Source organism: Neophocaena asiaeorientalis, unplaced genomic scaffold (assembly GCF_003031525.2).
Source record: "Neophocaena asiaeorientalis asiaeorientalis breed wild unplaced genomic scaffold, Neophocaena_asiaeorientalis_V1.1 scaffold36, whole genome shotgun sequence".
NCBI classification, from domain to species: domain Eukaryota; kingdom Metazoa; phylum Chordata; class Mammalia; order Artiodactyla; family Phocoenidae; genus Neophocaena; species Neophocaena asiaeorientalis.
In genome coordinates, this window is record NW_020174149.1 from 8,122,541 (window position 1) to 8,139,283 (window position 16,743).

The window sequence follows — 16,743 nt, forward strand, 5'->3', positions numbered from 1 at the left end:
TGTAATCTTGGAAATGATCGTATACTTTCCTAAATAATTAAGTAAAAGTATCTTTTCTGTAACTCAAAGGGGAAAAAAACCCTAAGGTTTCTTTTGTTTTAAGGGTATCAAAATCTTGTCTGATAAATTTTATAGTGAATTCTGCTGAGGAATGAAGTAAATTCACATGTATAAATTGAAATTCCCACTCACTCGTTCAATCACATATTTGCTCTTTAAAAATCCCTTACAGGAGCTAGCGTTACAGCCCAAAGATGATGTTGTAGACAGAGGGAAAATGGAAGATACCCTGAAGAGGAGGTTTTTCTACGATCAAGCTTTTGCTATTTATGGAGGTAGGGGATTAATGAGAGAAAGAAAAACTGTGTTGTTAGTGGCTTTAATATTGTTCTTAAATCAAAACCACAGCTGGCTTGACATCTAATAGTTTCAGGTCACACAAAGCAGGGGATAGATATCTTGCTTTCATTTGTTTAGAGTCCTTCATTTGGCATGATATCAGTTCTTATTTCCCTCAACCCTATTTATTTTTGGAGATAGCGTTTTTCCATTAAGACTTAGGGAATTTGGAGAGGCCCAGATATTAAGTGTTTGATGTGTCCATGTACATATCAGACCCTTCTTAAAATGCCAGTGAAGACCTGAGAGCAGTAGAGGGCCATTCTAGCACTGGCTGACTGTACTGTACCGCTCCCCACAAGGGCAGTGGTAAACCATACTTTCTAGATTATTCATTATGGCAACTGCCAGGAGAAAACGTTCTTCATGGCTATGCAGATAAATCTCTACGTCTTTCTGAACACTGTATGAATTTATGTAGACAAGTATAATTCACTCATATTTTTCATAGTTAACAGAGATTACTGCAACAATATTAGACTTTCAGTACTTTGCCACTGAAACTTGATTTGAGTTTTAGTCTGAGCAGATCTCTAAATGTCTTACTTCTTGAGGTTTAAATAGTGGCTCAAATACCCAAGAATAAATTAGAGAATTGGGTGCTAAACTTTGAGATCATTGTTATTCAGCTGATGCAGCAAATTATTTTCTAATTTCTATAATCTGCTTTTTCATTTTGTTTCTTACATATGGAGGAACTTCTTTTGCTTTTAGTTTTTTGCTAATCCTACTTGAAATTTCAAATATGGAAACACTGCAGTTAATGGAGTAAGACCATTTTAGTTTTACTTCTGTCAGCTACCTGGAAATAAGGCTCTTCAGTATTAAGGGATTTGGAGTGTTGACTTGAATACATTTTTAGGGAGTATGTGAAGCCTTACAAGTATCAGTTTCTCACATCTGCTTGCTTTGATTCGTTCAGAGTGACAAGGTAGAGTACCCGTTTTCCTGTCATATTTTGCAGGTGTTAGCGGTCTCTATGATTTTGGGCCAGTTGGATGTGCTTTGAAAAACAATATTATTCAGACATGGAGACAGCACTTCATCCAAGAGGAACAGATTCTGGAGATTGATTGCACCATGCTCACCCCTGAGCCAGTTCTAAAGTAAGGTCTCTACTTTGAGGGTTGACATTCTTGAATATGCATACTTAAGTAACTTTTTGATTCAAAAAAACTACCCCTGTTCATTGTGAAAATCTGGAAAATAAAGAAAAACAAAGAAAATATATACTCATTGCCCACCGGTAGCCATGTTAAAAATGTTGTATTTATCCTTTCTGTCTTTTTAAGTTCATGTGCGTTTAGTAGCACAGTGCTTTTTTTCACATAATATAGGTGAACATTATGTCATTAAGTATTCTTCTGAAGTATTTTTAATGACAGAATAGTATTCTTTTTATGGACGTGCCATAATTTACCTAACTAGTGCATGAGGGTAGGCATTTCAGTTGTTTCTTATGTTTGATTACATTGAACATCCCAATAGATGAATTTTTATGTATATCCTGATTATTTCCTTAGTATAAATTCATGGAAGCTCTGGGCAAAGGTGTGTATATATTGTAAATCAAATGCTACTCTACTATTTGTATTGATGTTTCAGTGCAGAAATTTAGATTATTCCTACCAACATTGTTGAAAGCAGGTCAGGATTTCTCAAATATGAAACTGAAAGAGGAATTCTTACATTTTGTATCTCATCACTTCATTCATTTAATGTTGCCTGTTAAAGAGCTATTTTTCGCTATTTGTATAGTTTAGGCTCTCTCCTAATTTCAGCCAATTAAAACAAGTTGAATTCTTGATGATGGATCAGGACAGCCTATTCTTTAACTACTTGCCCCACTAATAGCTGTACAGAGATAATGCCAGTGTCCAACCAGGTTTCAGTGGCAGAAAACTCTTTCCTTAAGGTTCAGTGTCTATACTGAGTTATCACAAAGTCTCGGCTAGTCAAATTCCCCATGGTTTTGGCCTTTGCTTAGATCAGTAATAATAATGGGATAGGCATGGATTTATTGATTCTGCAAAGTGGCACAGACTTTATGACAATTTGTGGAAAAGTGTAATCTAGTTAGTATTTTTTTTCCTAAGGGGAGGAAGAAGTTGGGGAGAGGGTGGGAATAGATTTGAGGAAGAATTTTCTTTGGTGTACATTTTTATCTACCAGGGGATATATCATAATAGATATGGGAGCTTCCATCTTTCAGATACACAGATGTAAACTTTGGATAAATATATAGAAGGGAGATTGTCTTATAAGGTAAAGTTTATGGGTTAATTTGTATGAAAATGACTAATTGGCTTGGCATTTATTAACTTAGGACTTCTGGCCATGTAGACAAATTTGCTGACTTCATGGTGAAAGATGTAAAAAATGGAGAGTGTTTTCGTGCTGACCATCTATTGAAAGGTATGGTTCTTCATCTCAGATAAATAACCTTTCAAGTAGGATTGATCAAAATAAAGGGTTTGGATTAAACTTTTTTCTCAAGTTTTTAAATTTTTTCTTGGGACATAACATATAAAGAGTAAGGTGCACAGATCTTAAGTATACAGAACAAGTCCCTTATTGAAAAAAAAAGTTATATACAGATAATTAGAAGTTCTAAGTCATGGAAAGAATCAAGACAATATCATGACTGTCCCTGTAAAATCAACCATGGGATTCATATAAATTAAGAACATTATCCTTAGTTTCATTTTTTTACCTGCCCAACATTGAAACTCAAAAGTACATTGTCCTGGGGCTTCCCTGGTGGCGCAGTGGTTGAGAATTGCCTGCCAATGCAGGGCACACGGGTTCGAGCCCTGGTCTGGGAAGATCCCACATGCCGCGGAACAACTAGGCCCATGAGCCACAACTACTGAGCCTGCGCGTCTGGAGCTTGTGCTCCACAAGAAGAGAGGCCGCGACAGTGAGAGGCCCGCACACTGCGTTGAAGAGTGGCCCCCGCTCACCGCAACTGGAGAAAGCCCTCGCATAGAAACGAAGACCCAACACAGCCAAACATACATACATACATACATAAAATTAAAAAAAAAAAGTACATTGTCCTTTTTCCCATTGATTGAAATTGACATGTACTAATACTTGTTCTCATATAGCTCATTTACAGAAATTGATGTCTGATAAGAAGTGTTCTGCTGAGAAGAAATCAGAGATGGAAAGTGTCTTGGCCCAGGTGAGTACTTGAGAGATCGCAATAACCCAGGTAGGTGCTGTCTGTCTTTCAGCATTTGATAACTGTTGAATTCCATATTGTGCTGACCTGGTCACAATAGTAAAAAAAGGAGAGTTTACCTTCTGTCCCTCATATCATCTCTTTTTGCATTTTTATTTTCTTCTCTGTCAGCCTTTTGTGGCTAACCTTTATTTCTGTCAAACTAGCAAGTCAATGTAAATAGACGTGAAATTAGTTCTCTCTCCTTGGAAACCAGTTTTCTGGATTTAATAGCAAAAACCAGGACAGTGTCTAATGATGGATAGCATTCAGTGTGGAGATTTAGGGCAGATATCTATATGAGCACTGTCTCATCAGCCACTTGATCTGCTTCTGGTTGCACTGTCCCTGACTATATGCTGCTTTTTAGAACCTGATGGAGCAGGCCCCTGCTTTTCCTGGAGACCTTTAGTTTTATAACTTGTATTGAAGTTGACAAGTTTTAGGAAAGGCATTGAGATCATCTATTCTGACTTTTACCAAGTGCAGAAATACCTTCTATATCAGAAATAGTTCTTATCCTTTTTTTAGGTCACATACTACATTAAAAATATGATGAAAACTGCACACCTTTGCCCCAGGAAGTTGAACATGCCTGTATGTGAACGTTGCTGATTTCTCACCTCATCCATCCTTTTAAGCAAAGTACATTTCTCCAGCACCATGTTTGATCGTGAGGTCCACCAGGGCTCACCTCTTAAACTTTTTTTACTTCCTTGGATAAAAGAAAACAACAACCAGTGCTGTGCTTATATATTTTTTCTTTACTTTGGTATATAAATGAGGATGAATGTAGGACTCTAACTCTGCTTTTCTCTCATGAAAATTACTGGATACTTCTCCACTGTTGCCCTAATTTTTTTAAACATGCTGATTTTCCTCCGTGGTATCTAGCTTTCCAACATTAGCTGAGAAATTTTCTCCTTCCTCATTTAAATTGAACAACCTCTTAATCTGGCTATTGACTCATCTGCCAATTTATTTTGAACCTTGTGAAGTATATTTTATCCCTTGCTTGAAGCTCATTGCTTTAGTGTTGTTACTCATGGTTTAGAAAATCAATTCTTGTTCTTTGATACTGTGTGGCCACACCCTCATTTCTCATTTCCTTCCTTTTCCAAAGGCATGACCTTTATAAGAAAGAAGAAATGAAAAGCACCTCAAATTACCCTTAAATTATTCTGTTTCCCATTCAGAATTTTAGACTTATTAAAGTTTTGTGTGCACATGTCTTTGAGTGTCTTTGATCTTAACAGTTTTGTTCATTTCCAAATAAATTGTCAGAGACAGGAAGTAATTAGTTGTTAAGTCATAATTTATAGTTTGAGCACTTTCTGTTTCATCTCAGATACGTGTTCCAGGAGAACAGTTTGGGTTTTGATTTGCCATATTGTATCATTTGTTGACCCTTGAACAACGTGGGTTTGAACTGTTTAGGTCCACTTACACTCTGCTATTTTTCAGTAGCAAATACTACAGTACTACACGGGTTGTGGTTGGTTGAATCTGCAGATGCAGGGGAACTGCAGTTACAGAGGGTCAGCTATAAGTTTTATGTGTTGTTCAAGGGTCAGTTGTATATAGCTGTCAATTTAATCTTTAGTGAAATGTTAGGAACCCATGGAAACGGCCTGATACTCAGAAATGGCCTCAGTGGATTCCCTGGCCAGAGCTGCATCTGTTGCTTCAGCACATAATGGCATTTTCTGGACGTGTTAGTGCCTGTGACTCCTTGTTAGCTTTATGAAGCATGATAGTTTATCTAAAAGGCATTGAGGGGGCTTACCTGGTGGCGCAGTGGTTAAGAATCCACCTGCCAATGCAGGGGACATGGGTTCGAGCCCTGTTCTGGGATGATCGCATATGCCGTGGAGCAACTACTGAGCCTGCGCTCTAGAGCTCGCGAGCCACAACTACTGAAGCCCATGCGCCTAGAGCCCGTGCTCCTCAACAAGAGAAGCCATCTCAATGAGAAGCCCGCCCACTGCAATGAAGAGTAGCCCCTGCTCGCCGCAACTAGAGAAAGCTGCGCACAGCAACGAAGACCCAATGCAGTCAAAAATAAATAATAAACTTAAAAAAAAAAAATTTAAAAAACGTAAAAGGCATTGACGGACTTCCCTAGTGGCACAGTGGTTAAGAATCCACCTGCCAATGCAGGGGACATGGGTTCGAGCCCTAGTCCGGTAAGATCCCACATGCTGCGGAGCAACTAAGCCCCGTGTGCCACAACTACTGAGCCTGCGCTCTAGAGCCCGTGAGCCACAACTACTGAAGCCTGTGCGTCACAACTACTGAAGCCCACGCGCCTAGAGCCTATGCTCTGCAACAAGAGAAGCCACGGCAATGAGAAGCCCGCACACCGCAACAAAGAGTAGCTCCCCGCTCGCCGCAACTAGAGAAAGCCTTTGAGCAACAATGAAGGCCCAATGCAACCAAAAATAAATAGATAAATAAAAAATTAAAAAAAAATAAAAGGCATTGATTCACCCTCTGTGGTTAAGAAGTGAGGTAGAATCTGTTCTCCCCATTTTACAGATAAGCAAACTGAAGCTCAGAGAGATTAGGATGGAACTTGATCCTGAATCACACAACCCATAAGTGGTAGAGTTGGGTGACTTACCCTGGTTTTTCTGACCCCACATGCCATCACTCATTAGTTGATTTATCTAATTATTTTATTTCTATTAGAAGTTTTTTTTTTAAGTTTTAAATATTCTTTACTATTAGATGGTTTGTCATAGTCATTTGAAGGTTTTGAATTGGAGCTCATATATCATTTTAGAGGGTTTGGCATTGATCATCAATGTATAGGATGTGCAGTGCCCTGGAAAATGCAGAAGTGAATAAGACACAGCTTCCACCTTCAAGGAACTTAATATCTGGTGGGAAAGGAAAGTTACATGCACATTTAATTAATAGACAGGGAAGTGCACCTGGCTCTTAAGTGTACAGAGTAGTAAAATTCAACTGTGAAAGCTTATTTATGTGATTCAGATTCTTGCCAACCAGTAACTACTGTAATTGAACAAGAGGTATTTTACCTTATCTTTCCTTGTACCGTTGTATCTTTCAATGGTACGTGTGTGAATTTTAGGTCGGTCCCAGAAAGATACTCCATTTCTCTGTTGGTAAATGGAAAGAGTATAAACTGTTTATGGGTTTAATGTAAATATCTTGAAGGTTAGGTTAATTCTGATGGTTTTATTTTGGGTGAATTTTAATGATGGATGGGGTTTTATATATAATACTTTATTGTATGCCTTGTTTTTTCTGTCTTTTATACTAATCATTTTCTTGATGTATTCTTTAGCTTGATAACTATGGACAGCAAGAACTGGGGGATCTTTTTGTGAACTATAATGTAAAATCCCCCACTACTGGAAATGATCTTTCCCCTCCAGTGCCTTTTAACTTAATGTTCAAGACCTTCATTGGGCCTGGAGGAAACATGCCTGGGTATGTATCACTTATTGTTTATGTAATGAAGTTATTAAAATTACTTGTAATAAAAGGTAAATATCAATATCAACCATGAAGGAAGATGTTTGAAAAGTGATTTGCAGAAAGTATAGACAAATATATTAAGGAGAAATAATGACAGATGTATCCTTAAATTTTATTTCTTCTAATTCTTTCTGAATATAGTTTTAATTTTTTAGTATATATGATGATTTTTTTTTTTGGTCACAAAATAAACACAGAAGTCTGTGATCATCACATCTTGTAGTTATAGCTGCATAGGGCAGGAGAGAGGGTTGAAGAATGATTTTGAAAGACATTGAACTTACTGTCGAAGGAGACTTTGGAAACCATTTGTTGTAGATCAGCACTGCCCAATGGAGCTTTCTGCAGTGGTGGAGATATTCTATAATCTGCTGTCCAATATGGTAGCCACTAGCCACATGGGGCTGTTGTGTACTTGAAATGGGGCTAGTGCTTCTGAGGAACTGAATTTCTAAATTTATTTAATTTTAAGAATTTAAATAGACATGTGACTAGTGACCTACCATGTTGGACAGGATACGTTTAGTTTGTTGATTCAAGCCAAAGTTTGGTTTTCACAGACAGAGTAAAGAAAACCTGAACAGTTTACAATATGATTCAGAAGAAGAATCTGTATGTCCAGATTCCTTGTCCATTGTTAACAAACTTAGTCAAAGTATTCCATTTCATAGCTTCAGATGTTTTTCTCATGGTCTCATTTTAGGGTAAGAGGATGGGTTTTGCTAGATGAAACTAGATAGATCATATTTCCTGGAGTAGAAACTAAAGAATAATAAAAATTAATTGTGACAGAATGTATTATTGGAATTATTTTAATAAGGCAGTGGGTTGATTTAGGATATTTTGTGGAAAGAGGCCAAGGGTGAACCTTTCATTTTGGCAATACATACAGAGAGTCATAAAATGGGCCATGCCCTCTGACCTGCCTTCCCACTCCTGTGAATTTATCTAACGAAATAACTCAAAGGAAAGGAAGCTATACTTATCAAGAGTGTATAAATGAAAAGTAGAAATAACCTATTTATCCCATAATTTCAGGACGGTTAAATAAATTATAGTAAAGTAGGTTATTTTAGTAGAATACTCTGCAACTGTTAAATATGAGAAAATTTTTAAATTTTTTTAGAAAATACAAAAGTATAAAGTATAATTTAGTACACTCTACTTAATAAATATACATATTAACTGTAACTATACTTATATTTGGATAAAAACTACAAAATGAAAAGAGTTGTTGAAGAGAAGAGTGAGACGAGAGTAAAATTTTAATTTTTCTTTACTTTAAAGTTGTTTTCATAAAACGTTTCTTTTGAAGTAGGCTGTTGGGAGCGCTTTCTTATGTGATGTTTTGCCCAGAATATTGTCTGAGAAGAAAACAATGGCTCTCAGGGTGTATTTGAGTGACTGTAACTTTTTGAAATGTGGAGAAATACAGAAGAGGCCTCTGGCTGAAGATATAAAGTACCACAAAGAGTCGATCTTCTGGACTTCTCTATTTCTTTGTGTCTCTGGGTACAAAGAAGAAAATGATATGAAAAACCCTGAAAATTGCCTGCCATGGTGTGATGATTGTGATGCGTGAGCTCTTAATGTTAAATGTCAGCCCATACCGGCTTCTTTTTAGCTCCACGGTTATGCTTTAATATGTAGGTTAACAGCAGAGGTATACTTACTTTATTTTCAAAAGGATCTAAAATTGTCATCTGCCTCCAAAGTAAATGATTAGTCGGGAGAATATCAGAGGTTTTAGAGATATTGTAAGAGAGGTCATGTGTGATTCGCTGGAGTGATGAAATTAAATGACATGTCTAACAGTGGTATTGCCCTGCCAGCCACCTGATACCTTCTCTATTATCTGTTTGAGAATGTTTGCTACTGAGGAAAATTTCTATTTCGAAAACTTCTTTTTTTTTTTAGGGCCCATACAGCTTTGTGTGAAGATAGTATATTTAGGACTTTTAGGATTTGTATCTAGAATTTCAGATTTATTGGAAAACATAATTTCCTCCTCTATAACAGACTGATTTGTTTAAATTTTCCAGATACTTGAGACCAGAAACTGCACAGGGGATTTTCCTGAATTTCAAACGACTTTTGGAATTCAACCAAGGAAAGTTGCCTTTTGCTGCGGCCCAGATTGGAAATTCTTTCAGAAATGAGATCTCCCCTCGATCTGGACTGATCCGAGTCAGGTACTGCCCATGTTATTCTTCTGGTGAAATTAGTAAATGATTTTGGCATTGAAGTGGAAACAAAAGCTTGCTGTTTTAACAACCTTCTTCCTTCTTACATGATTATATACTTGTTGTTTGTTTGTTACCTCCAAATGTAATCTCTGGGATGATGGACAGTTTTGAGTGACTGAAGTGGACTTGAAGGGAAAGGAAGGAGGGGGAAGAATAGCTGAAGTTTCACATCTGATCCAAAATGATCTTTTCTCCTTGTTCATCTTATGTTTTGAGGATGGCAAGATCTTGATTGTCTACACCGAGGCATTTTCTGGCGGTGGTGGTATAGATGAGTGTAGGGTGAGGTGGGGAGGAAGTGATGGTTAGGGTAGGAGGGCCTTTCTAGGTGTCCAGGGCAGATGGCATTGCTGGTATTGGGGTGAGGGTGTTTCAGGAGCCAGATGGTGTTCCTCCAGATATTTGGGGCACCTTTATGACAGTGTCCAGCTAGCAAGCTTACTGCTATCTATGCTAGTTCAGATGCTCTCTTGTCTCTATTCTAATAACCTCCCTTTGTCAGGTGTATCCAGAATGTGCAGGAAGGCATCCTGGCACTTCTGAGCTACGTTTTTCTTTAGAAACTTATTATGACTTAGCTATTTATGACTTAAGTTTTTTGAGATTTCTATACATTTTCTTACTGATATCATCTCTTAAGGTAATAAATTCGATATAAAAATGGGATATATTGGTAAACTTAACTTTCTTAGACTCCAAAAGTATTTTCCACAGCCCCAGTGACCTTCATGAGGAAGGAGCTTGCACAGCCTAGAGAAATGGAGTGGGGAGGACCCTCCCGGACCTTGCTGCAGAGAGAAGAGATAGTCCTAAACTTTAACTAGGTGTTATAACAATGAAAAACTTGTCAGACTTAAATCTGTTTTATTTCTCAATGTCTGGGTTTCTTCGTATCTTTTCTCGTCTTGCTTCTGGGCTTCCCCTCTGTCCCAGTAGTGTCCGCACGCATGCTGTCAGAATACTGAGGAAGCTGTGTGAGACTGAGCTTGTCTAAAGTCACTGTTTTGGAGACGATTTACATCAAGTAGAGTAGCTGTTGGATGATTATAAAGGACCGTGAAGTAAGGCAAAACCTGGGGCCTGTGGAATAAGAAGTGGTAAATAGGAAACGCAGCTCAGAACAGAGGAGCAATCCCAGGAGTTAACTGGGGAAAGACCCTTGGTGCTTCCTGACATTTTATTCCTTGGTCGCTTTCAGTTCAAAGTGTTCCATCTGGATTTTGGTTGGTTTTGTCATGTGCCTCTGCAAGATCCTGGCTAGAAATCCACTCATCCTTCCACGAGTCAGTATCCCTATGGCTTTTGTTTCATGGTAGGGCTAGCACTTGTTTGTCTAGTGTTTCTTCTTGACATAGAGTTATCAGGTGATACGTCTTTGTATAGCTATGATTCCTTTGATTTAGGTTGGGAGCATTGGATTGTTCATATGAAATTTTTTTTTTAATTAAATTTTATTTTGATTGGCTGGCTCTGTCTTCTAGTCCTGTGTCTATTTTATATCTCCAGAGTTCCAGGTAGACTCTCTGAACTCAAAGACAACAGACAGCTGATACAATCAGTATTAGTGTTGATTTCTATCTCCTGTCTTTGAGCTGGGATTACTTCCAGAACAGATGGAAAGACTTTGGTAGCAGATGATTTGGGGATTCTGGACAAGGTCCTTATTTTGATCTGCCCTTTATTTTAGATGTTCTGTTGCTGTCATCCCACTTAGAAGCTGTGTGAGGACAGACATCATACTTCTCTCTCTCATATTCCTATGCGCACAGAAGATGTTTGATAGCTGTTGAAAGACAAGACATAGGTGCTGCTGGACCAAATAAGGGATACCATTAAAAAATAAAACTGAAAAAAATATCAAAGCTCTTTTGCAATGCATTTCATGTATTTTTAGGAACCATTTAAGCAATTTTTCATTACTTCTAAAACATCTGAGATAATCATGAAAGTGCACTAGTAAATTGTGTGTGTGTTTTAAAGAAGAGAGACTTGATTTTGACTCCTAAAATTAACTTAAAACTCTTTTCCACCCAATAGCTACTAAATTGCCATTCAGGGAAATCTCTTTGGGAAACCATTACTATGTGCCTACTTATTTCATCATTATGCAGTTAGCGTGATGTTAGCTTTTTCAATTCATGCCTTATGTCCTCTGCCTTGAATAACACTTTATTTGAGAAGCTGCTACTCTCAAGACACCAGCTGTATCGTGCCATTAGCAGTCATTTACTTGTTCAGAGCAAGAAAAAGGAAGAAATCACACTGTTATAAAAGCTAAAGGATAATTTCAATTCACTTTTAATTTCCCATTCTATGAAAAGTAAATCAGGAGCTTCATTTTGTGTACATCTATAAAGACTTGCTTTAAGGAAATGCTTTAAGGAAAATCATTTTATTTGGAAGCCATTATTCAGTATCTCATTTTTTGTCTGATGTTCGCTCAGGTTTTCCTAACTTTAAAAAACTGTATCAATCTGTTCTCTAAAAACTATTTTCCATATCGTTCTATATCATTGTAGAATGAAGTTGAAAATAATGGCTTTTGTTTATTGTCTTTTATAGTGAAGTGTGTAACTTTTTTTTTTGCGGTACGCGGGCCTCTCACTGTTGTGGCCTCTCCCGTTGCGGAGCACAGGCTCCGGACGCGCAGGCTCAGCGGCCATGGCGGCATGTGGGATCTTCCCGGACCGGGGCACAAACCCGCGTCCCCTGCATCGGCAGGCGGACTCTCAACCACTGCGCCACCAGGGAAGCCCAAGTGTGTAACTTTTATCCCTTATATTTTGGCTTTCAGAGAATTCACAATGGCAGAAATTGAGCACTTTGTAGATCCCAGTGAGAAAGACCATCCCAAGTTCCAGAATGTGGCAGACCTCCACCTGTATTTGTATTCAGCGAAAGCCCAGGTCAGCGGGCAGTCTGCTCGGAAAATGCGCCTAGGAGATGCTGTTGAACAGGTAAGATTCCATAGGTAACTTAATTTAGATTATACCTATTCCAGGTTTTCGGCACTTAGCAAATTCTGTGTACTGGATGACAAAATATCGTATTTTGGCAGGCATTTTATTTTGATACAGTATGTGTTTTTATACAATATTTATTACACACTATTATAGTGGGAGGAAATTACCTGAACACGCCACTGTGTGGACCATTGGGGCTAACATGAAAAATATGTTTAGCAGAGCACTTGGAAAAAAGTTCTTGGTTTGAACTGTGCCCCGTCAATCTGACTTTTAACAGTGTATACTACTTTTGGGGAGACATTTTGACTCACAGAAAGCAAGCCCTCTGGATTTTAAACTCTTCTGCATTACCCATAGCAATTGGGGTAAGGCCTTGCCTGTAATAGAATTTCTCTGATTATTTGCTTGGAGAAATAAGTGAGTGAAAACATTCCAACAGTAGCTGCTGCCTAATAGTGGAATGAATTGCCCTGGGAACAATGAGCTTCCTGTCTGAAAATATTCAAGTAGAGGCTGAGTGATAACTTGTCAGTTGTTTTGCAGAAAAGAGCCCTGCAGGGACTAGGAGATGGGGCTAGACGATTTCTAAGATCCTTCTGTACTAAAAATATAAGATTACATATACTATATGGGATTCACAAATTTCAGTGGGTGAGAGTACGTTAAAATCCCCTCAACATGTCTTATGACTTTTGCTAATTCAGAAGGAATATGTTTACAATTCCTTAGGATCATTATTATGAATGTCATTTTTAGCACTGTAGATTTAGAAGGTATGAGGTATTAGGCTGAATTTTTGCTGACCCAGTGAGTATGGTAGAAAGATTTTGAATGACGCCATTATTATCTGCTTGTTATCTTGACAGTTAAACCTTTTGAAAATAGCCAAGATCACATTTTGGGTATTTAAGATTGTTCTGAAAGCTGGATAAATTAGCTTACCTTGTGTCTCAAAATTGTTTCAGTAGATGATGAATAACTCGATGGAAAATGGTACCTTGGCCTTCAAAAGCATTGATGTTTGTGTTTTTGTTCGTTCCTCTATGCTTGCTTGCGTGCTGCTTGCCTATTTATCTACTTATTTGTTTATTCATTTATTTTTAGGGCGTGATTAACAACTCAGTATTAGGCTATTTCATTGGCCGCATCTACCTCTACCTCGTGAAGGTTGGTGTATCTCCAGATAAGCTCCGCTTCCGACAGCACATGGAGAATGAGATGGCCCATTATGCCTGTGACTGTTGGGATGCCGAATCCAAAACATCCTACGTAAGTAGGATGCAATGGTTTTTACCATGTGATTTTCACATTGTTAACCTGGAAGCATGGATATCAGAGTTGCCTTTTGTGTGCTTCATGTCAGAGTGGAACAAAAAGAAAAAAAAAGATTTCTTCCTGAGCTAAATGGGAAAAGTAGTTGCCCCCTTGTGCGCTCATAAGTGGGGGGCTACTCTTGTGTCCCAGAAGCCCTTTGTAGACTTGGATAGCTTTTACAGAGAGAGTAAGAGTGAGAGAGAGCGAGAGAAGGCCACTGATGGGGCAGTGCTGGTGTATCCTTTCTTGGTGTGGGCAGTGTGATTGGTAATATCCCTGAGTGCAGCTGAGATGGGGTGGCCTTCTTCCTGACAAGGACCCCAGCAAACGTTGGAAGTGGTGGTGAGGCTGAGTAAAGAAGGTCATAGTGCTCTTAGTTTCGAGAGTTACTTGGTAGATTTGGGGATAGACTAGTAGATTCTGATCTCTTGTTTAGGAACTACCTTTTCTCAAATTCTGTATATTTAATAATAATTCAGAGAAGACATCCAGGTTACCTCTTCACTGTTGCTTCCCACCCCCAACCCTCAAACATGAACATTAGTGCTGAAGCTTGGGATTGAAAGGCATTTGGATATAGGAGATGCTTCCTGCATTGGTGGCAGTGGGAACAGGGTGGCATCCAAAACAAGGAGGCCAAGAGCCTTCTGGCGTCTCCCTCGTTTGGTGCTAGGGAGGTTTCTCACCCATATGGAGACTTAAGCCCAGGAGTCCATGGTTCCCACATGTCCTTGGTTGCACTTTTTACTTTTTAAAGTGACTTCCTTTTAATGGATACATTTTTTTTAATTAAAAATAAAAGTCATTAAAAAAATGATGACCCTTTTTTGTAAAACAGAAAGCAAAAAATAATTCTTAAGTGTGTTATGTAGAAAGTGAAACTTCCTATTGTATGCTCCCCAGAAGTGTTTCAGGTCTCTTTTCTAGATCAGTCATGAACAAATGTTTTCTTTAGTAAATATAGTAAATATTTTAGGCTTTGTGGATCTCTGTTGCCTCTCTTCTTGGTTGGGGGGTTTTGTTTTTTGTTTTCGTTTAACAACCCTTTAAAAATCTAAAAACCATTCTTAGCCTATGAGCCTTGGTTTGTCAACCCCTATTCAAGATAATTTTATATGCTTTACCAACATATACACATGTGTACATGCATAATGATATGCACATACCTGTAGTGGCTGTTACTGATATTGTCTTTAATATATTCTCTTTCCTTTGTGGAATTAGGAAAGAATCTGTTAGGTTTTTCTTGTTACTTTACTTTCTTCACAAGCTTACTTGACATATACTAAAATGATAGTGGTAATTATTTTTGGATTGTAGGTGATAATTAACTTCAAAACGTATTACATTTTCTGGAATTTCTTTTCATTTTCAAATTAAGCCAATAAACTATTTTCTGTTTTGTATGAGAAGATTTCAAGCTAAACTGGACACAAATTCTTTTTTTTTAATAGATTTATTTTTTATTTTATTTATTTATTTATTTATTTATTTATTATTTATTTATTTATTTATTGGCTGCGTTGGGTCTTCATTGCTGCACGCGGGCTTTGCTCTAGTTGTGGTCAGCGGGTGCTACTCTTCATTGCAGTGCGCAGGCTTCTCATTGCGGTGGCTTCTCTTGTTGCGGAGCAGAGGCTCTACGCGCGCAGGCTTCAGTAGTTTTGGCACATGGGCTCAGTAGTTGTGGCTCACAGGCTCTAGAGTTCAGACACAGTAGTTGTGGCACATGGGCTTAGTTGCTCCGCGGTGTGTGGGATCTTCCCAGACCAGGGCTCAAACCCGTGTCCCCTGTGTTGGCAGGCAGATTCTTAACCACTGCGCCACCAGGGAAGTCCTGGACACAAATTCTTGCTATCTCAATTTAGATTCTGAATCTACATTTCATTTGTTTGTTCATTTAACATTTTGAACTGTTAAGGGCTGTATACCGTTCTAAGTGTATTATTATTATCACAGTAATTCTGTGCATTGGTCCTATTTCTGAGGAAACTGAAGTGCTGAGAGGTTAGGTAATTTGCCCGAGTCTCACAGCTAGTGAGTGGTGGAGCTGGGATGTGAGCCAGGGCTATCTGACTCCAGGCCCCTGCTCTTAACCATTGTGCTACACTGCTTTCATAAACCCTACTGCATTCCTGCTCATCCTTTCCTGAGTGTCACTGTGAGCTGTGGCCAAACCCTCAAGGATGAGAGATCAGAAAATGTGAGCCTAATAAGCCCTGAGGATGTAATGTACAGCATGGTAACTATAGTTAATAGTACTGTATAATATATTTGAAATTTACTTAGAGAGTAGATCTTAAAAGTTCTCATCACAAGAAAAAAAAGATTGTAACTGTGTGTGGTGACGGATGTCACCTAGACTTACTGTGGTGATCATTTTGCAGTATATACAAATATCGAATCATTATGCTGTACACCTGAAACTAATATAATCTTACATGTTAATTATACCTAAATCTAAAAGAATTAAGAAAAAAATTTAAAAACAGAAATGTGGGCCTAGCTTTGAGATTAGGCTACAATGTTTTGTGTAAGGTCATTGGAAGACTGGACTAAAACAAAACCAGAAGCTCCGGAGTAACAGACTTCTAAGGAGAGGGGAGAACTCCTTTAAAGCCTTTAATTTTTTCTTTTTGTGTGCTTCATATTTTATTTTTTTAATAAAAAAGTGACTGATATAGCTAATGTTCCACCCTTTTCCTCTCTCTGCTCAGAGGCAACCACGATCCCAAAGTTGTTGTCTACCATTCTTAGGCGTGTTTTTGTAGTGTCACCTTTCAGTACGTAAATATGTTCATTGACGTCTTTAGTAAACGATAATGAGCATGTTATTTATATGTTTAAGGGCATAGACATACTAATTGACATCTTTAGTGACTGTCAAAGGATCAAGTTACATGTTTTTAAGCTTTTTTCTTTAATTCCTATTTTTTTGTTGTTGTTAAGTGTTGGGGTTTCTGAGCTTATATGAGTTCTATATTTGCCTTTTTATTTGAAATACCCCATGTGGTAGCTTGTGCTTGGAAAGCTTAGTAGTTGTGGTGGTTGAATTTTCCCAAACTCTTTTGATTAAAGGCAAAAG

The 16,743-nt window shown here is 38.1% G+C and overlaps 1 protein-coding gene across 2 annotated transcripts in view; it reads left to right on the forward strand.

Moving 5' to 3' along the window:
- GARS1 (glycyl-tRNA synthetase 1) overlaps nt 1-16,743 on the forward strand; it is a 40,380-nt gene that overhangs the window by 7,602 nt on the left and 16,035 nt on the right. For both annotated transcript variants that reach the window (XR_003004517.1, XM_024754986.1), the window contains exons 3-10: nt 233-335; nt 1,364-1,505; nt 2,726-2,814; nt 3,510-3,586; nt 6,939-7,084; nt 9,175-9,324; nt 12,173-12,335; nt 13,449-13,613. Coding sequence is in view for 1 of the 2 variants with exons in the window: in XM_024754986.1 (XP_024610754.1) it covers nt 233-335; nt 1,364-1,505; nt 2,726-2,814; nt 3,510-3,586; nt 6,939-7,084; nt 9,175-9,324; nt 12,173-12,335; nt 13,449-13,613 (1,035 nt within the window). In the remaining variant the exon portion in view is untranslated. The remainder of the gene's footprint in view (nt 1-232; nt 336-1,363; nt 1,506-2,725; nt 2,815-3,509; nt 3,587-6,938; nt 7,085-9,174; nt 9,325-12,172; nt 12,336-13,448; nt 13,614-16,743) is intronic.